Source organism: Poecilia reticulata, chromosome 14 (genome assembly GCF_904066995.2).
Source record: "Poecilia reticulata chromosome 14, P_reticulata-male-v2, whole genome shotgun sequence".
In the NCBI taxonomy this organism is placed as follows: Eukaryota; Metazoa; Chordata; class Actinopteri; order Cyprinodontiformes; family Poeciliidae; genus Poecilia; species Poecilia reticulata.
This window is the reverse complement of record NC_088843.1, coordinates 514,143-535,602: the sequence shown is the minus strand read 5'-3', so window position 1 is coordinate 535,602 and position 21,460 is coordinate 514,143. Positions and strand designations below refer to the sequence as shown.

At 42.1% G+C, this 21,460-nt stretch overlaps 1 protein-coding gene and 1 long non-coding RNA gene across 3 annotated transcripts in view; one reads left to right on the top strand and one right to left on the bottom strand.

Moving 5' to 3' along the window:
- Positions 1-439: 439 nt before the first annotated feature.
- macroh2a1 (macroH2A.1 histone) overlaps positions 440-21,460 on the bottom strand; it is a 26,849-nt gene continuing 5,828 nt past the window's right edge. Inside the window, exons 5-9 of one of the 2 annotated variants that reach the window (XM_081615432.1) lie at positions 17,514-17,618; positions 13,400-13,490; positions 11,360-11,449; positions 2,213-2,387; positions 440-1,774 (exon numbers count right to left, since the gene is read on the bottom strand). In XM_081615432.1, coding sequence (XP_081471558.1) covers positions 1,609-1,774; positions 2,213-2,387; positions 11,360-11,449; positions 13,400-13,490; positions 17,514-17,618 — 627 coding nt within the window. In that variant the 3' untranslated portion in view covers positions 440-1,608. Of the gene's footprint in view, positions 1,775-2,212; positions 2,388-11,359; positions 11,450-13,399; positions 13,491-16,012; positions 16,113-17,513; positions 17,619-21,460 lie in introns of both variants that reach the window. The other variant, XM_081615431.1, reaches the window with a different exon arrangement.
- LOC145554819 (uncharacterized) overlaps positions 19,720-21,460 on the top strand; it is a 13,897-nt gene continuing 12,156 nt past the window's right edge. The window contains exon 1 of the long non-coding RNA XR_014090828.1: positions 19,720-19,864. This is a non-coding gene — a long non-coding RNA (uncharacterized LOC145554819). The remainder of the gene's footprint in view (positions 19,865-21,460) is intronic.

The window sequence follows — 21,460 nt, the reverse complement described above, 5'->3', positions numbered from 1 at the left end:
TGACCTTTGACCCAGGTCTTCCTCTGTCTCATCACCCTGTTTCCTGTCTGACCAAATAAAGGAAACCTGTGAATAAAGAAACGGTTCATTTAAACCACAGTGTAGTAAATAAAACTAACAGAAAGGTTTAATTTACAGAACCTGTGAATTAAAATAAACAGATTTTATAATCTATTTACGCCACATTTCAAAGTGTAAAGGTGAAAAAAACACAATTCAGGGTGAATGTTTGTCAGAATCTGAACAAATTATTTTAATCTTTATGGTGAAAAATATTAACCTAAAGTCAATAATCTGCCTAACTTGATTTGTTGACTCTCCTCTGGTCTGAAAATAAAAACCTGTTGGATGTTTGAACAGATTCTTTTTAATTATTAAACACGTTTCAGTTCATGATTTCTGGTTCCTCCATGAATAATTCACAAAATAATGTGACGAATTCTCTGACGTTTTTAAAGGATTTTTATTACTGGAGTGAATACAGACCTTTTTAAATCTTTTTGTATAATCAGACTGTAGCAATTCTTTAGAAAGCGTTTAACAATTTTATTTTCTCATAAGAAAGTTGAGCTGCTGAAAAGTCCAAATGCAGACCTGCATGTCTGATGTCCTTCGCTCCCCAATCCGCTCAAATCTGATCCATCTGCGCTGCTGAGGCAAACAAACATGGCTGACCGGACCGGACCGGACCGGCCCATGTCTGGTGACAGAGCGCCCCCTGGCGGCGGCCGCGCCAGCAGCAGCAGCCTCCGGTTCCAGCAGTAATATCTTTTATGGCTTAACAAAAACAAACAAAAAGAGGAACACACACACAAAACAATCTTACACGACTTTTTTTCTTCCAACTCTTTGTGCCATTTTATAATCACGGGAAATTAAAACAAATAAAATTCTGTTACAGTTTAATATTTGTCCATAATGTTTCACAAACACTCCTATCTATATGAACACTTATAGGACCACGAAGAGAAACAAAAGGAGTTCTGCAAAAACCTCCAGTTTTCAGCCGGAAACGGATGAATTTACGCTGCTTGGAACAACTTTTCTACGTTTTTGCAGTGCACAGAGAAAATACTTTGCCTGTCTAAACAAAAGGCAAGAAAAGTGAAATTAGCAACACACAACACAAGAACTGGTTCTAGAACACGATACTGGAGTCTCCTAAAGACGGAACAAATCTTTACCGTTTTCTTTTTACAGTACGACAGACGCTCCAAACCCAAAACTACGACACAGTTAAAGTGAACCGAGCTCAACAGGAAGAGCCGTTTTTACCGCCTCACATGCACCGACCCGTATCGCCAAACCGCTCAGATTATACTGGATTTATATATATATTCTGAAAACTAAATGGGAATTGTTGGTTTCGTATTGTGCTGCACTGTTTGAGTAAAAAGATCTTAGAAAAAAAAAAAGCGCACATCTACAGTTAAACACCAGAAGTGACGAGTAAATAAGGAATAAAACTATAGAGTAAACATACAAACATGATGCAAAAACCAAGTTCCCGGCCTTTACACTTCTTCTTCTTCTTCTTCTTGTGATTTTCTTCCTCTCTCCAACAGAAAACAGAAAGCAGAGGGACGAGCAGAGCGAGCGGCCAGTCCTCTAACTGGTTTCCAGTTTGGCCATTTCCTGGACGTAGATGCCGATGCTCTCGCTGTCGAACAGAACGAAGTAGACCGTCTTGATGGTGGAAGACATGGTGGCCACGAAGTAGCTGGAGATGGCCTTGAGGATCAGCTGGGCCGCCGTCTGCTTGGGGAAACCGTTCCTGCAGGAACATCACAACATTAGAACTGCAGACGAAAAATTACAAACAATATGAACATTAATAAAGCTAAGAACTGATCCAATTATCATTTAATATCGAAACATATTTCTGCAAGTTTTCTACAGCATCATACAGCTTCCTGCAGCATCATGCAGCTTCCTGCAGCATCATGCAGCATCATACAGCTTCCTGCAGCATCATGCAGCATCATACAGCTTCCTGCAGCATCATGCAGCTTCCTGCAGCATCATGCAGCATCATACAGCTTCCTGCAGCATCATGCAGCTTCCTGCAGCATCATGCAGCATCATGCAGCTTCCTGCAGCATCATGCAGCTTCCTACAACATCATACAGCTTCCTGCAGCATCATGCAGCAGTGGTGCTGCAGCAGTGATGCTGCTGTCTGCCCGGCAGCATCAGGCTCTCAGGGCTCCTACCGTCCGCTGCCGATGGAGGGGAAGGCCACAGACTTGAGTTTCTTCTCGTCTGCCAGCGCCAGGCAGTTCTTCACCGTCTTCTCCAGCATCTCCTCGCATTTCTCAGAGCCCCAGCCTGGACTGTTGCAGTGGATCACGTACTTGGCAGGCAGACCGAATCCGCCGGTCAGAAGGGCTGAGAGGAGAACCGGACACAGGAAGTTAGAACTGCAGCAAAACGCCGACACGGTTTGACTCCAGGAGATCAAGACACTGAAAGATTATTTAAGGGGAACTGATATGCTAAATTCACACTTTGCATGTTTTTGTTTTTCTGTTTGGGTTTAAACTGTTTCTAAAAACAGACTAAATAAATAAAATATAGTAAAAAATTATTCAGCTGCTTTTTGGCAGCAGGTTCATGTTTTGTTGTGTCTGGAAAACGAGCCGATTCAGAAACCTTCAAATGTTCGAGTCGCAATTGGCAGAAGCTACGGTGTTACCTAGCAACGCCAGCCCGTTGCCTAGCAACCCCAACTGATCTCCACCGTTTGGTCAGCTGGTTTTCTCACTGTACAATGGCTGCTGGAAAAGACAAGAGTTTTAATGTTAACTTGCTGCATTCTGGCTGGTTTTGCAGGAGGCTCCACTAATGCTCTTCAAAGGTGTACAGTTGTATAATTTTGCATTTGTTTGCAGCCGTTTTCTTGTGTGAGTGTAAATGTTGAGTTGGGGGCGTGGCCAGCAGCAGCTAGTTTGGATTTAAAGTGACAGAGACCCTGAAACAGCTCAGATGATTTAGTGCATAACATGATGAACAGGTTTTGTTTAGGCCGCAGGCAGGGGTGACAGTAAGGGGGGCCGGCAGGTGCTGCTACCCCTAAACATTTAGATTGGGTTCGCTGTACCTGCAAGAGGAGCAGCTGTCATCTGTAAAACATCAACGGTTCACTGTGCAGCCGTGACTGATTAGTTTTTCAAGAACAATCTAAAACAGACTTAATCAGTTAATAAATAACTTTTTTCTCATTTCATGTTTCTGAACTGTTTGTGCTTTGCTAGAGCAGCGGAGCGACACGTCGATCGCAGAAGGTTTAGAGTCTCAGCATCAGGAGACAAACTGAACCAGCAGGAGGCTGAGAGCGGCAGGTCCTCTGATTGGCTGAGAGCAGCAGGTCCTCTGATTGGCTGAGAGCAGCAGGTCCTCTGATTGGCTGAGAGCAGCAGGTCCTCTGATTGGCTGAGAGCAGCAGGTCCTCTGATTGGCTTAAAACGTTAATAACTTTATTAAAGTACAACAACAAAACAATCAACAAAACGTGTTTAAATTAATGACCCAACAACAATAATAATCTCAGTGATTATTGTTTCAACAAGGTGTTGCGCAATTCTGTGCGTTTCGGTTCCACAACCAAAATAACAGATCAGGAGATTAAAATGAACCAACCACCTCTGAGTTCATGAGGTTATTAATGATGCTAAATAAATATCTAGCCTGAAAACCTGATGTCGTAACGGACTGAATGTTTTTAACTAATCTCTGGTCGGCTTGTGGAGCGCAGCAGGTTGCCATGGCAACGGGTGTGACAGAGAGAGAGAGAGAGTAAAAAGGTGCTTCTGGTTTAGAGTTGATCACCTGTTCAGGTTGTTTTACCTTCGTTTACCTTTGCTGTGTCTCATCACAGCCGCTGTAGTTTCTGAACGTTCAATAAACGACAAACTTGGACTAATTACCTCGATCTGTGTGACTATAGTCATTTACTACAAACATCAAACACGGTAAATATGTTTCATTAAGTATTTAACAAACTAATGGCTTCTACCGCCATAATTATGTGAAATTAAATTAATTGTCTGATATAAAAAAAATAGTTTGGTTCTGTTGGGCTCAGAGTCTGAGAGGCTTTTACTTTATCAAACTATTTTGTTTTTTGCCTCTTATTTAGTGGAAATATTGATGTTGATGAGATTTTCTCCAGAATAATAACCTTTTTCAACCTTTATAGCTCCACTGCTGAAACTCTAACATTCACAAATGAAATAAAATCCAGTCCAACATCTGGTTTGAGGTGATTCCTCTGGAACCTGTTGGAGGAAAAACATCCCAACTTCAGAAGATGAGCTTTAACCTAACAGAGCTCTGTGGTTCCTCCTGTCAGTATGAGAGTCAGGGTGAGGAGGCGCCATGTTAGGAAGAGAAGCTGCAGGATCTTCAGAACAAACAGGTCCTGATGCTGGGCTACTGATTATCCCTCTGTCTGGACACAGGACCAATAGAACCAGTTTAACAGATAAAATGAATGGTTATATGCCAGACATGGAAAACTGGGATGCTCTCCATGCCATGATGTTCAGGATTTAGGTCTCATGGCATCTCAAGGTGTCAACATGGCAGCCAGTGGGCTGAAGGAGGAAATACAGCTTTATTTTGTAGCAATTCAAGAGCTACCAGCTTTGAGATATATATATATATATATATATATATATATATATATATATATATATATATATATATATATATATATATATATATATATATATATATATATATATATCTGATAACGGTATCTGATGGGTAATATTGAGCATTAAAATACATTGCTCTGTTTTTATTTCATAAATATATATATGTAACAGAGTTACAAATGTACTTTTTTAAAATTATAATTTCTAATTAATTTCATATTGAGAATTGTGAATTTTATCTTATTTAGTTGTTATTTGTCGTTTTTGCCTGCGGGGGTCGCCTTTCTGCACTCTGCCTCGCTTGTGTCTCCTGGGCTTCCGTAGCTCGGTCCGGCCCTCATAGCATCTCGGCTTCCGCCTTTTCCCTCAGCTTTGTTCCGCTGCTGTGGGTAATCAGGAAAGTTCACTGCTGTTTGTTTTCTGTAGGATGTTGTTTATGTTGAAGTTTTACCATATGATGTTTATTGTTGTTTGTTAATGTGTTATTTTGCCATTTTTACCATCATTGTGGGTTTTTATAACCAGTTTTATTATAATTTCCTTTCTTTTATTTTGGCGCGAACAACCGGTGCTAATCCCGCCCAGTTCGGCTGGAGTTCAGGGAGTGAAGAGGAGGTTGATTATTGGTTTTACTCTCCTCCAGGTATGTGTTTTTATCTTAAGTTATCCTTTTTTTCTGTTTATTTAACTCTGTCCCACTGTATTGTGTTGCTGTGGCCACCAGGTGGCGTTTTTCTCCTCGTTTTTAGTTTATGATTTTTGTGAGATTTCTTCTTTTTTTGCTGTTTATTTTTGTTGAATCGAATAAAACAGTTAGTAGACAGCGCTGTTCTGCGCTGCTGTGGGCTGGAGTGCAGGAGGTTTGAACAGGAGATTGATTATTGGTTTTACTCTCCAGAATAAAGGATTTCATCGAGACCTGATTGACCACTGGAGACTCATTAATACCAACCGTTACATATATATAACTAAACATATATATACATTTATAATAATTATAATATATATGTGACATATGTATTTATATCACTATTATTTATTATTATTATTGCTATTATTAGTTTCCCGCTAAAACGTGAAGAAAGTGACAACTTTGCCGAAACATGTTGTCTGACCTTTCACGGTGTCCGTAGTTCCCTACGCGCGTGCTTTCTCAGAGCTCAGCACGAGCACGCGCGTATTTTGCCGCGTGGGCGGAGCCAAGAAGACGCGGGGGGAGCCGCATCTGATGGGGAAACGCGGATTGACGCAACACCGGCAGAGACTCTGAGGATTTGAATGGGAAAATGCGACAATCCAGCGATTTTGAAGAAAAAACTAATGAGAATCGGTTAAGATAAGTTAAAAATAGATACTTTATAGTACAAACCACAGGGTGAAAATAGCAATATAAATGATTTTATTACTATTCTTCCATGATGACAGGTGAGTCTGCCTCACCTGCCTACCCTGACCGCACGTCACTGATATATATATATATATATATATATATATATATATATATATATATATATATATTTATTTATTTTTCGTCAAAATACTCCCAATAATTTTAAACTATTTTCACTCCTGGCTGCAGGCCGATGCTAACCTGCTAAAGGAAGCAGGATAAATCACCTCTAAGGATTTTAGGGTGGATGACCTGAGATCTATAAGCTCCTACATATAGCAGATAAATAGAATATTATTATTATTATTATTTGACATGTTTAAAACTTTTTAAAATGTTTGCAGAAACTTTCTCACATCTGTAACGATTCAGCTTTAAAAGCCTCATCATCTCATCCAGTTTGGAGACGTTAGGCGCTAAATGAGAACTTTTCTTTGGAATGGAAATCTGCAGCAGCTTAAGCTGGTTGGCCCAAAGCGCTGCAGTCTCCTCTCCAGGGATCTGAGGATGAGGAGGAATAAAGGAGGAGTGAAGGCCTCCATCAGTCCAGCAGCTGCGAAACGTGAAGCTCAGCCAGAGCCGGAGACTCTGAAGTGAGTCGGAGTTCATTAGGCAGCAGAGCGTGTGAGAGGATCTGCAGGCAGCGCCGAGCCGCAGCTCATTTCCAGATGGTGAAAACCCAGAGAAGATGGAGGCGCGTCAGCCAGCAGCGGGTCTGAGAGCGTGTGGTCCAGAGGGGAACCGGGCCGCAGCGTTTCTCCTTCTGTCACTTCAACAGCTCAAAGAAAACACGTTTCCTCTAAAACCTGCAAAACCTGTCGGAGTGGAAGAGTCTGCTGTCATTTCACTGTTTCTAAGAGAAAACACAAATAATCCTGCACACGTTTTCAGTGAAACCCAAACATTTTAGAATCCTGAACTCAAATATAAAAACATTTCAGGTTTTAAAATGTCTCACAGCCTGAAGACCCGCAGAACGTTATTGTTTATATCCAGAAGTGTCCAGCCTGCGCCCAACGCTGGACTGTGAAAAGACGATTCGTTTCCTTTCCATCCACATTTCTGTCGCAGTAGAAACGTTAAATGAGCCTGGAGACGAAGCTGGTATGAAATCAGCTGAGTGAGCCACACAGGGGAAATAATGCAGAAAAACCATAAAGAACTACAAACCACTAGTATTCCACTTTTTTCTCACACTGTCAGCAATGCTGCACACGGACTTGTTGCCATAGCAACTGACAACAACATCACTTTACGTTTCAGGATTCAGCACCAAAAAACCCACACAGAGCAGAACATTCAGTCGGTTAGTTTCATGTTTTCAGGCTCCGTGTTTGTTTTGTGATCATTAATAATGATCGCTGTGGTAGACAAGCTACTGCTGCTACTAGCTAAGCTAACACAGCGGTGGTAGACTAGCTACTGCTGCTATTAGCTAAGCTAACACAGTGGTGGTAGACTAGCTACTGCTGCTATTAGCTAAGCTAACACAGTGGTGGTAGACTAGCTACTGCTGCTATTAGCTAAGCTAACACAGCGGTGGTAGACTAGCTACTGCTGCTATTAGCTAAGCTAACACAGTGGTGGTAGACTAGCTACTGCTGCTACTAGCTAAGCTAACACAGCGGTGGTAGGCTAGCTACTGCTGCTACTAGCTAAGCTAACACAGCGGTGGTAGGCTAGCTACTGCTGCTATTAGCTAAGCTAACACAGCGGTGGTAGGCTAGCTACTGCTGCTACTAGCTAAGCTAACAGCGGTGTTAATTTGCACATTTAAACACCTGCTCTACTGATGATCTGTCAGAGTTGGTGAAACAGAATTCTGCAGCACATCTACAAAATCTTTCTCACTGTTTATTCAATGTCACATGCTGTTTTTATTTTAATTATGTGAAGCACTTTGAAATGCCTTGCTGCTGAAATGTGCTATACAAATAAAATTTGATTGATTGATGTTAGTTTTCATAGTCAAGCTAGCATAGCTAACCTACTTCCCTCCCTCGCTATTTTTTTAATTAAAACTTTTTCCTAACCCACCCAGTTGTTGTAATATTGACAATTAGCAGCAAAGCACTTCATATTTAATATATCAGGCATATGTTTAAGATTTAGCGCTTTATGTTGACAACTTGACAGCTAAAACCAAAGCTAGCCAATGTTGGCAAGCAGCTTTTTTCCCTCCAATAGGAAGCTGGGGGCGGGATCCTGCATGCATGACGCCCTAAAACGGCTTCCTCTGGTCTCTGAAGCAGACGTTGGACTGAAGCCAGTCCTCATTAAGAGGTCCATTACTGCCTTGCCAAAAGGAACCAGAAAAGAGCCAAATCCTCCTATCAAAGGGAAGACTTTAAACTTTTTGGCAGCTTTTCCCTCCCGTACATCAGCATGGGGAGAAGCAGAGAGCCAGAACTGTTGGAGCCATGAGGCGAGGTGGCGTAGCAGCAGAAATCCCGTCATTAGCGTCTGATTTCAGCGAGGTAACGAGGTGAAACCGTCTGCCAGGATCAGACGAACTGAAAAAGAGTTTGGACCTGCAGCCGACATCTCTGCAGAGAAACACGGACTCCCTCCAACAAAGTCCAGAGGGATTCACTGGATCAGCCTCACAAAGGCCGCAGGTTCTCCAGAACTTAACGGAGTGGCTAAAAACGCAACAGGGAAGCTGAAAATAACTTGAAATAATCCAGTTTCCATAATTAAGAATCCCAGAAAATGTCAGAGCTGATCAGTTATTCTGAACATCCAGGCGAAGTTCTGATCTGGTGGCTGAGCAGAGGTCAAGAGGTCACACTGGGGATTGGACTGGGCTGAACTGGTGGAACTGGGACTGGATCAGCCTGGCCCTGATGATCCACAGAAGGGGTGATCAAAACAAAAAACACTTTTGAAAATATTTTTTTTCTTTTCAGAGAAAAAAAAAAGGTTAAAATCAGAAATTGAATCTGATTTGAAAAATATCAGATTTTATTTTTCAGCCCAAGTTCAGACATGAATCCAACCCAGTTTCAGCTTCTTGGCTTTAATTTGTCCTTTAATATTAAGAAAGAAAAACAGCCAATAAACTGCAGATGTTATTTTTTTAAAGGTGAAACAACAAGCAGCGGATTAATTTATTTTAATTAATTCATAAATTAATTTTTTATCTGGACAAAGCACAGCTGAACTAAAGCCTACAGTCTGTTAGGGTCGCTGGACACGGAGAAAATTACTAAATTTCCACCAAAACTAAAATTTAAAAAAATTCAAGCTGATCTTTTTTTTTTTTTTGAAAATTTGAGATCAAGTTCTTAAACTCAGAAATTTAGAAATAACTTCCAGAAATCTTCTAGTCTTTTCTGATTTTTTTTTTTCCGGCTAATTTTTGACTTTTCAAACAGAAATGTTTGTTTTTTGTTGTTGTTTTTTTCAGAATATTTCTGAGATTAACCTTAAAATTTCAGATTATTGTGGAGAAAATGAACCGAATGTAACCTGGTTTAATGATCTTTTAATGATCGGGCAGCCTTTACCATGGTTGTTTGTCTGTATTCTCGTCAGAAATAAACCGAGAATCATCTGTTTGAAAGATAAACTGTGTCACTTGATAACCATCACAACGCAGAAACGGATCCGGTTACACTTGGTGCCGTGACCCGGATCCTTTTCTGGACCATCTGAGGCACAAATGGCCTCAGATGGTCCAGTCTCTGACCTTTGTCTACAACTGTACAGTTCATGAGACCACTGGCTTGGCACCGATCTATCTGATGTTCGGGAGGATTCCCAGGCTGCCTGTTGACCTCGTTTTTTGGAACGTTCTTCATGACGATGCCATTTGCGACTTCCACTCTTACGTCAAATCACTGATTGAAGATCTGCGTGCTGCTATGCTAATGGCTGAGAAGAGCACCAGTACAGAGCAGAAACACCAACGTGACCAGTACAAGAGAGCCCAGGGTCTCCCTCTGTCAGTTGGAGATCAGGTCCTGGTGGCGAACAAGGGAGCCAGAGGAAAGCGGAAGCTTTCTGATAAATGGGAGCCTGTGATGTACACGGTGGTTGCATCCAAATCTGCTCTCCACATTTATCGAATCAGAGACCGTCATGGCAATGAGCGTGTGGTGCATCGCAACCTCCTGCTTGATGTGAACTTTTTACCTGTGGGAATGACCATGGATGGCGATGTGAACCGCCATGCTGACAGTGTGGGTAGAGTCCCCTCGGTTTCTGATCTACATGGAACAGAAAGTTTTAGCGAGGCTCCTAGTGCTGTTCCTGCTGAGCCTACCCTACCTGACTCCCTGTCCTGCAGTGATGGGGGGGACCGCACTGCTTCATGGGTTCAGGATGTGTCCTCAGCTCCATCAGGTGGAAGTAGTGACCTGCCTCATGACTCTGAAAACTCCTCTATGGACACTGCAGTGCTGGCGACTGCTGGTTCCTTACCTCATCTTCCTGATGATGCTGGCTCTGTTCATCCTCCAGACAGTGTGGGAGGGGATGTTGTTCGCCGCCTAACTTCACGCTTTGGGAGGTTATTAGACCAGTTTGTCGCCTGATAGAGTCCATGGCTGTCATTGAGGCATTTTATGATAAGGATGATGTTCAGCCTGTTATTGATGTGAGTCTCCAAGTTCTTGTTGTATAATTCCTGCCATTGTCTAGGATTGTCTTTTTCTTTGTTTGCCTAAGCTTCAGTACCATCTATATGTTTATTCTGTATATGGGGTGTGAAAGGCACCTCTTGTTGTCCATAGGATACCGTGAGATTTCGCTAGTTGTTGAGCGATCTCTAGTCTCCTGACCTTATTGTAGGGTAGCTGTTATGCTGATGTGTTGCACTGTTGCAGGAAAAAAAACTATTTTGTGATGGTACTGAGTGTCTTTTAACTGTTTTTCATTTTTCATTTTCTTTTATTATAATTACACAAAATGTTTTTTTTGGTTATTTGTCTTGTTCCTTATCTTACTGAAACACCTCTGTTCCTTTTGTTTCTTCTTCTGTGGTATTGTCTTTAAATTGTTTGCCCCATAGCCCCGCCCCTTTTGTCATGTTGTCCTGCCGGTGAGTGCTTTTCATTCTTCCATCTAATCTAAATACATTCAGTTTATTTACAGATCTGTTAAGTTAATTTAGTTTTATTCTTTTGTTTGGTGTCGGACTTGGAGCCTTTACCACGGTTGTTTGTCTGTATTCTGGTCAGAAATAAACCGAGAATCATCCGAAAGATAAACTGTGTCACTTGACAACCATCACAACGCAGAAACGGATCCGGTTACTCGAACACAGAAACGCGGTTTGATAAACCGTAAAGTCTGGGTGCTGCACTGACCTCCAGCCACCTCCAGGGGGCCGTTCTTCTTCTTCAGCTCCTGCAGCGCCTCGGTGAAATCCTTCCCTCCTTTCTTCTCCAGAGCGGAGCCTGCAGGCGGAAAGCAGAGAATAAATCCTGGATAAATAGACGAACGGCAGGAAGTGAGGCGGAGGGTCAGAGGTCATGCAGACAGACGGGCAGGCAGGACGACATGAGGGGGGCAGAAACTCAGCAGCGTCACTTTAGCAAAGATTCAAGTTAAAGTCCAGAAGGTTCAGTTGGGGAATAAAAGCCCAGTTTTACGTTTTAAATGAGTTGATTCAGATGTAAAGTTTGATAAAATGTTTTAACTCTTTCATCACAAACTCCAGGAAAAACTTTGGGGATTTTATGTGATCAACAAAAATAAGCACGAAATTCTAAAGTATTAATTTTTGTTTTTGAAAATAATAAATTCTCACAGTGTGATCTGCTTAGTTTTATACCCCATTATTCTGACACCTATAAATAAAACCCAGCTGCTTCAGCTCGTTAGAGAATCGATTCGTTTGAGTAGAAATCAAAGTGTTCATTATTATTTTAATCTTTCCTTCCTGATGTTTGTTTCCAGTCAAACCTGAATGAGTGAAGCACCATCAGAACGGTCCAGTCAAAGCCCGGATCTTAACCCAATCAGAGCAAGAGGCGAGCATGTCTGTGTCACAGAAGAAAGGTGGCGACCTGAAGGCCAATTCCTGCCACACCTTTCAGAAAATGCTTCACACATGAAGCTTTATTTCTCCGTTTGCGGCGACTCGCTGCTGTTGGTCTGTCAGGAAAAATCACTGAAGTTTCAACGTCACAAACTGAATAAAACCCAAGAATGTGGATATTTTTTGCAAGGCCTTTAACAATTCAGCTGAAATGTTAAAAACGGTTTGATATTATTTGTGTAATAAAATGTAGAAAAAAAATCTCTTTAAATTCAGCGACTGGAAACAAAGCGATGGAGACGCTCCGAGTCTTCAGAGAAACTAAAACTGTTCCTGAGACGCTGTGTGGGCCTGCCTGCTGGCAGCCTGGTTACAGAGGTCAAAGGTCACATGAGGTGAGAGCTCAGGACGTCGTCGATGCTGCAGTCATGTGGAACGAGACGAGCAGCAGCAGCAGCATGAAGGTGAGCATGAAATAAAACCTGAACCTCAGAGTTTTGACTCATTTATAGATGAAACCTGCAGAAACGTTGAGGTTTTATCAGAGCAGAGGAAGCGTCCAGAGTCGGATCAGAACAAATAATAAACAAGTAAACACCGCAACAATAATCCTGAAACAACGGGAGCTCAGCAGGGGGCGCCATTTTTATTTCATCTTTGTTTAACCAGGTGAGTTATGAAGAACAAATTCCTATTTACAATAACGACCTGGGTTGCTAGGAAACGGGTGACGGAGCTCTGCCGGGGTTGCTAGGTAACGGAGCTCTGCCTGGGTTGCTAGGTAACGGAGCTCTGCCTGGGTTGCTAGGTAACGGAGCTCTGCCGGGGTTGCTAGGTAACGGAGCTCTGCCGGGGTTGCTAGGTAACGGAGCTCTGCCGGGGTTGCTAGGTAACGGAGCTCTGCCTGGGTTGCTAGGTAACGGAGCTCTGCCGGGGTTGCTAGGTAACGGGCAGTTCCTGTGCTTTGTGACGTTACATTCTGGAGGTTTTTGAAAAGGATTATGAATTTATAGACAAAAAGCAGCTGAATGTTTTTAAGTGCTTGTCCTGTTTTTAGAAGCAGCAGAAAAGGTAAAAAAATTTAAACTTTATGATCAGAATAATTGATAGGTTGCTACAATAACTGCCAACAGCCCTAAAATACAATCATCAATAATAATAAACTCTGTAGATTCAGAACATAAAAGTTACTGACTAGAAATGACAAGTTATTTTCCAGATCCAGTAAAAATCCGGCTCCAGTGAACACAGGAAGCCGGGAGCATGAGCCCTCGCTAAAAGCTGCTGCAGCAGCTGCTGGTGCTGCTGGTCCACTGACTGCAGCAGCGAGGGTCCACATGAGCAGCAGACAGTCGGGTTCCTTTACCTACTTCACCACCTGAATACAGGGTCGAGTTGGTCGGGTGAACGACTGCGTCGCTCTCCACCGCGGAAATGTCGGCTTGGACAACTTGCAACTACAAACGACAACGGTGACAGACAACAGGCAACAACATGGAGGTAAAAACACAGTGAGCAACTGGCAACAGGATGAGCAGCGTGATGAGAGGAGGACAGACGGACAGGTGAGCGCTCCTGATTGGCTGAGGAGAGAGGTTAGAGACGAAACAGGAAGCAGGAGCCACAGCTGGACCAGAGTAAAACAGGACGATGATCACCAAAACACCAAATAGATCTTTGTGTTTGAGCTCTAATTAGAGAAAAACTGTTTCTGTCCAACTGTGAGTCCTGGATTTAACGATCGCACTCCAGGTGAGAGCTCCGTCCGTCAGGCTGCAATTAAGATTAACTGGATTTTACTCTGAGAAACGGCGTTTTAAGCAGAAGGAGCTGCAGGCGGCGCAGCAGCAGGCTGAGGACGAGCATCTGGACCGGAGCTCAGCGGGACGCTGACCGACGGCGGCACGGAAATCCTTGAAGGTGGAGAAGCAGCTTCTGGTATTTCTGGAGGTTTTCCTCCAATAAAACCAGATTAATAATCTGATCAACCGTTTACTTTCACACATTTCATGTGGAAAAATAACAAAAATAAATGTTTTATATTCAGATCGACTCTGATCACAAAGAATAAAAGTAGAAATAATTATATAAGAATATGAGTAAAAAACTTAAATTAGCTAATTATACAGAAAAACGGATGGATGGATGGATGGATGATGGATGGATGATGGATGGATGGATGGATGATGGTTGGATGAGTGGATGGATGGATGATGGTTGGATGATGGTTGGATGAGTGGATGGATGGATGGATGGATGGATGATGGTTGGATGAGTGGATGGATGGATGAGTGGATGGATGGTTGGATGAGTGGATGGATGGATGATGGTTGGATGAGTGGATGGATGGATGATGGTTGGATGAGTGGATGGATGGATGATGGTTGGATGAGTGGATGGATGGATGATGGTTGGATGAGTGGATGGATGGATGGATGGATGAGTGGATGGATGGATGGATGGATGGATGGATGGATGATGGTTGGATGAGTGGATGGATGGATGGATGATGGTTGGATGAGTGGATGGATGGATGGATGATGGTTGGATGAGTGGATGGATGGATGATGGTTGGATGAGTGGATGGATGGTTGGATGAGTGGATGGATGGATGGATGGATGGATGATGGTTGGATGAGTGGATGGATGGATGATGGTTGGATGAGTGGATGGATGGATGATGGTTGGATGAGTGGATGGATGGTTGGATGAGTGGATGGATGGATGGATGGATGGATGATGGTTGGATGAGTGGATGGATGGATGGATGGATGATGGTTGGATGAGTGGATGGATGGATGGATGGATGAGTGGATGGATGGATGATGGTTGGATGAGTGGATGGATGGATGGATGGATGGATGAGTGGATGGATGGATGGATGGATGATGGTTGGATGAGTGGATGGATGGATGGATGGATGATGGTTGGATGAGTGGATGGATGGATGGATGGATGGATGATGGTTGGATGAGTGGATGGATGGATGATGGTTGGATGAGTGGATGGATGGATGGATGAGTGGATGGTTGGATGAGTGGATGGATGGATGATGGTTGGATGAGTGGATGGATGGATGGATGGTTGGATGAGTGGATGGATGGATGATGGTTGGATGAGTGGATGGATGGATGATGGTTGGATGAGTGGATGGATGGATGGATGGATGGATGAGTGGATGGATGGATGGATGGATGGATGATGGTTGGATGAGTGGATGGATGGATGGATGATGGTTGGATGAGTGGATGGATGGATGATGGTTGGATGAGTGGATGGATGGATGGATGAGTGGATGGTTGGATGGATGGATGGATGGATGAGTGGATGGATGGATGGATGGATGGATGGATGGGTGGATGGATGGATGGATGGATGGATGGATGGATGATGGTTGGATGAGTGGATGGATGGATGGATGAGTGGATGGATGGATGGATGGATGGATGGATGGATGGATGGATGGATGGATGGATGGATGGATGAGTGGATGGATGGATGGATGATGGTTGGATGAGTGGATGGATGGATGGATGGATGATGGTTGGATGAGTGGATGGATGGATGGATGAGTGGATGGATGGATGGATGAGTGGATGGATGGATGGATGGTTGGATGAGTGGATGGATGGATGATGGTTGGATGAGTGGATGGATGGATGGATGGATGGATGATGGTTGGATGAGTGGATGGATGGATGGATGGATGAGTGGATGGATGGATGATGGTTGGATGAGTGGATGGATGGATGGATGGATGGATGGATGATCATATTTTTCTAAAACTGTAAAATTTTAAATTCAAAATTTAAACTTTTTCAGTCCGAAACTCAGATTTTCCTTTGATGCTTCAATTAAACCAACTGATGAAGATCATCTTTAAACAGAGGACGCTCGTGATTGGACTAGGCCGATCTGCTGAGCTGCTGGACGTTCAAGGATCTCCGTCTGAAATCCCCCGGTGGGGGGCGGGTCTCACCTAGGTCATCTTTCAGCTCAAGGTCGGCGTTGGTGGGGTTGATGACCCCGTCCACGTCAAAGCCAGCCAAGTTACTGACCTCGCTGTGGATGAGGTTGAGCTGTGGAGGCGCATGCACAGGAGGAAGAGGAGCAGAACGATGAAGAGGCAGAGCGTTAGAGCCAGACGCACTCTGCAGATCACAGGAATACCTTGAAGTTCTGGGCCGAGCCCAAACCGATCACTGATCAATAACCTTCATTGATAATACCAAGCATGAACCATTAGGACGGAAACGATTAATCAGATTATTCAATTAATCGTCAACTAATTTGGTAATCGATCAGCTGAGATAACAACAGAAATCTGGAGCAAAACCAGATCAATTTCAACATGTTTCACCAAAAACTCCTCAGGTTTTAAATTCAAATATAAAATCTCACATTCAACACTTTCCTCTGTGCAATCATTAATCAGTTAATCAATAATAATCATCTGATCAGCTCTACACTGTAACGAGCTACAAAGAATCAAACATGAAAAACTAACGAATAAAAGATTATTCACTTCTAGACAATAAAATGTTTATTTTTATCATTTTTAAAAGAATAAAATTATTTCTCTGCATTTTTAATAGTAAAAGTTCAAAGAAAAATCTGCAGAATGTGCCAACTTTTTATCTGATTAATCATCAAAATCCATTTTTAATAACCGATTCTGATTTCATCAGTTTAGTCTGAAGCTCAGATTAGATCTCTAAATTAGGATTAATCCAGATTTCCCTCATTCTCATCATCATAAACTGTTAGCTTAGCATGTGTGAAACTAAAACTATGCAAGCTGTGCGCATTAAATTAAACCCTAAATATTTTACCAGAACTAATCCTGATGCATGACGGGACAAAAGCATTTACCTTAAATATGTCTGTTAATTTAATGTTCTGTGTGAATTAAATTCAAAAGTTTCTTTCAGATGAAGTGAAACCAGAAAATCTGCGTTAAATTAAAACCATGCTGGCATTTTCATTGTTTTTCTTACGGGGCCAAAATCTCAAGGTATTCCTCAAAGGTTTCCAACCGAAACACCAAATCAGCGCAGATCAACGTCGACATGAAACTTTTTATTTCACCAACAAAACAACATGGAAAGTCTGACTACAGGAAGGAAAATCACCTGCAAGAGACAGACAGAGATCAGCAGGACAGAACGGCAGAGGAAAACTCAAAGTTTTCTGAATTAGCTGGTTTTATTTAGAAAACTTTCACCAATTCATGAAATTGTGATAATTTATGTCAGAGCAAATTGTACTCAGTTTGTGAAACTATTACAGGAACCGAAGCGAAGAGGATAAATATTCTCTGAACTTACCTTTAGCACAAAACAATATATGAATCAATTATGAGTTTTTAACAACTCTATATCAACATTTGTAAAAAAAATTCAAGAAAAATGCAAAAATATGAACTCCTGATAGTCATTAGTTGATGCTGTGTTTGTGTTTGGGTGGAGCAGATTTCTGACCTTTTGACCCAGGAAGAGACTCTTGGTGGAGAGCACGGTGAAGCTGTCGGCCAGAGATCCCTCCGTCGTGCTGTCTGCCGACGCCGACTTGCTCACCTCTCCTCTCTGCAGAGACCAGACCAGCAGCAAGACGTCAATAAAGTATCTGTCAACTTCAATACCAACCAACCAGCCAAACGTGGTGAGAGCAGCAGGTCAGCAGCATCAAGGCGTTTCAAACGCGTCACAAACAGAATCAGCAGTAAAACGTCACATTCAGTCGATACGTTGATCACGTTTCTAATAAAACCAACCAGGAGGGTTTTAGTCTGGATGGAAAGGAGCTCAGTGTTTCTGCTGCTTCTCAGTTTTCTGGAAGTTTGTTCCAGATCTGTGGTGCATAGAAGCTGAATGCTGCATCCAGAACCAGAACCAGAACCTGAGGGTCTGGCAGGTTGATAGAACAGCAGCAGATCTTTAATGTGGTTCTGATCCGTCCAGTGATTCATAAACTATCAGGATTTTACAGTCTGTCCTCTGAGCTACAGGTGTAGATCTGGGTGATGTAGATCTGGGTGGTGTAGATCTGGGTGGTGTAGATTTGGGTGATGTAGATCTGGGTGGTGTAGATCTGGGTGGTGTAGATCTGGGTGATGTAGATCTGGTGTCATGTAGATCTGGGTGGTGTAGATCTGGGTGGTGTAGATCTGGGTGATGTAGATTTGGGTGATGTAGAAGTGGGTGATGTAGATCTGGGTGATGTAGATCTGGTGGTGTAGATCTGGGTGGTGTAGATCTGGTGTCATGTAGATCTGGGTGGTGTAGATCTGGGTGGTGTAGATTTGGGTGATGTAGATCTGGGTGATGTAGATCTAGGTGGTGTAGATCTGGTGTCATGTCTCCATCCTCCTGGTTCTGGTCAGAACAGCAGCAGCTTCTGGATCAGCTGCAGCTGGACGGTTGATTTGCTGCTGCAGGAATCAATGTGTTTAAAATCCTGGATGAGTTTCTCTGATCTGCATCCCCACATGTGACCTTTGACCTCTCTGGTGAGAAGTTTCCGACTGAAACAAAGTAATCCCAGTTCTTTATGTAAGATTCAAACCAGTTGAGTTCTGGACCAAAGAGTCCGATCCGACTCTCCAGGCGGTTCAGTGACATGATCAACACTGAGGTCCAACAGAACCAACAATATGTTTAGTTTTTCTTAACAAACTATTTACAAAAAACCCTTTAAATTCGAGATAAAAGCAAATTTCTGCAGAATATTTAAGATGAAATCAGCGACTGCGTTAAAAGTGACTGACCTAATCCAACAGGTCCAGCCAAGTGGTGCCACTCGTCGCATAAAGAGTAAAATGGAGATGACCTGATGACCTGACTAGAGCTGCGTTTCCGATACAAATATGCTCAAAACTTTCCATTAAATAAGAAACTAAATTAAAATCATGTGAATAAGTTTGTTCATGTGATAAATCAGTAAAAAACAAGCAGCGCCATCATCCTCCTACCACTTCCTGTCTTGTTGTTCTTCGTGGTTTCTGCCAGTAGTAACTTCCTGTTGATCATGTGACTCATGCATGGCTTAAAGAGCTCTGGCCGGGGGCCGGATTTCCGGCTTTTGACCAAACGGTCCGCCTCAACCAAACTCTAGTCTCCCGGACCCTCCTAGACCGGGAGTCGGCGGCGACACATCTAAATTTGCAGTACCGTAATTCCGCCACACGTAGCGCTATCTGAAGAATTACAACGGTTTCTGAAAGGGGAGACGTTGCACTTTCCAGCAAATATCGGGTTAATACGGAAACGTCACAGCTGCAGAGAGCAGAGGTGGGGACTCGAGTCACATGACTTGGACTCGAGTCACATGACTTGGACTCGAGTCGTTAAAATCCCGACTTGAGACTGGACTTGAGAAAATGCTGAAAGACTCGGACTTGACTTTGACTTTCATGCCATTGACTTGGGACTTGACTCGACTTGAAGCTGTTTACTTGAAAAGACTTGATATTTTTTACTCAGTCTTAAAATGTAAAACACATTATTTATAAAGTGGCGTCATTAATTAATTTCACTCATTCCGTATCAACATGCGCAGACCGTCCCTCTGTTTCTCCTCTCCTCATGTATGCATGTGTGCGTAGCTGCAGCTCAACCAATCAAATTAACAGGATTTTAAAAAAACGCGGTGACGCTGCAGAGCTCAGGGAACGAAAGAGAAATAACGGCTCGAATATGCGAGTAATTTCTTTTGGCTACGTAGGTTATGAACTTTGGAATAAAAAACAAACTGCAGCTTGTAAAACATGTAAGAAGAGAATATCGCATGGAGATGCACCGACTTTGTCCGCATTTGAAGCTTCACAGAGACGGTAGGTGGCGCTTTTCTTTTGCTGTAAGCCAGTTGACTTTAGCTAACTTCGTGTTAGCATGTGTAAGATAGCTGACTTTAGCTAACTTCGTGTTAGCATGTGTACTCCGGGTTAACATGGTGATGGTTTACCATAAACCCGGTCTGTGCACCGTGTTATTAGCTCAGGAAGCCGGTGGATGGTGAGCGGGGCTCCGGGACAGAAAGCAGATTCTGGACCTGAACTCAGGGAACAGAGTCTCTCTGTCCATCATGATGATGAGCCGGTCCAGTAGCATCTAAGGATGGTTGGTGTGTCTGAAGACATCTACGCTGGGAAATTATATTGTTTACTGCAGTCAGAGCATTAAATCAACTGTTTTTGACTTAATGCTCTGACTGACTGTCCACAGAACCCATTTCCAAGTAGCTTTGCTGGAAAAACACATTTTTAAAAATCCCGGGTTTTTTTGGCCATCTTTCAAAGATTTCAGTAAAAATAAAAATTGTTCAATCTGACTGACCCTGAATAAACACTAAGTGGGATAGTAACTGAGTAAGACATAAAATAATGAGCTCATTATTTAGTGATTCTGACAACATGTTTTTATCAATATTGATGTGAAATTGGCTGTAGATTTAACCCACTTGGCCTGACAGATATTTATTTTACCATCACATCCAAATTCAAAACCACTCCACTTTATTTGCAATGATTTAGATTTTTCATGTGGTTTATTTGTTAAAACAGACCAAATACAGTGACTGTCCCAAATAAATGTTGTGTTTAGAATATCTGGCCCATATTTACGGAGGCCTGAAACTAACATACTTAGAAATAAAAGCAGAAAAATAACCAGACCTCCTGAGTTTATTGTGATAACTTCATATATACTTATTTCATTTTCTGAAAACTGTTTTTATTGAATATCAAGTTTAACAGAACTGCGCAATAAAGAGGTCCAGTTTAAAAATGTTTTTTATACTTTGTGTTCAGCTGCACATGTTCTATCATTTGAGATAAATACAGATTTTAAAAAGAACAAATGGTCTATTATTTGAATTTTAAGTATAATTGCAAATTATAAAAAAAATAAAAACGACTAATTGACTTGAAATGAAAGGTTTCTGACTTGAGACTTGACTCGGACTGAGGACAGAGACTTGAGACTTGCCACACAGTGACGTGGTCACACCTCTGGCAGAGAGTGTAATTAATCCGGGGGGCACTCGTTTAATAGACGGTAAATTGCGAAAACAGGAAAGAAACTAAAGTGGACATAGCAATAAACCAAGAGGATAAAACTAATCAAATGAAACTAAATGGAAATGAATGAAGAACAAAATGCAAGAATAAACTAAGAAACTAAAGTAAATACAGAGGAATAAACTGGTATGGCAAGACCTTTCGAGCAATAATTAATACAGAGACTGTATGGCAAGAATAAACAGACACTATTTCCAGATAAAAGGTAAAATAATATTGTTTTAGTGCCATGGGTTTGTTGAGACCACATCTAGTACTGAGGATAAATATATCTTACAGACCATAACAGTAAAGAACTGATCACTTATTTATGTTTTTAATTAGATTTGATATATTTATTTCTTCAATATT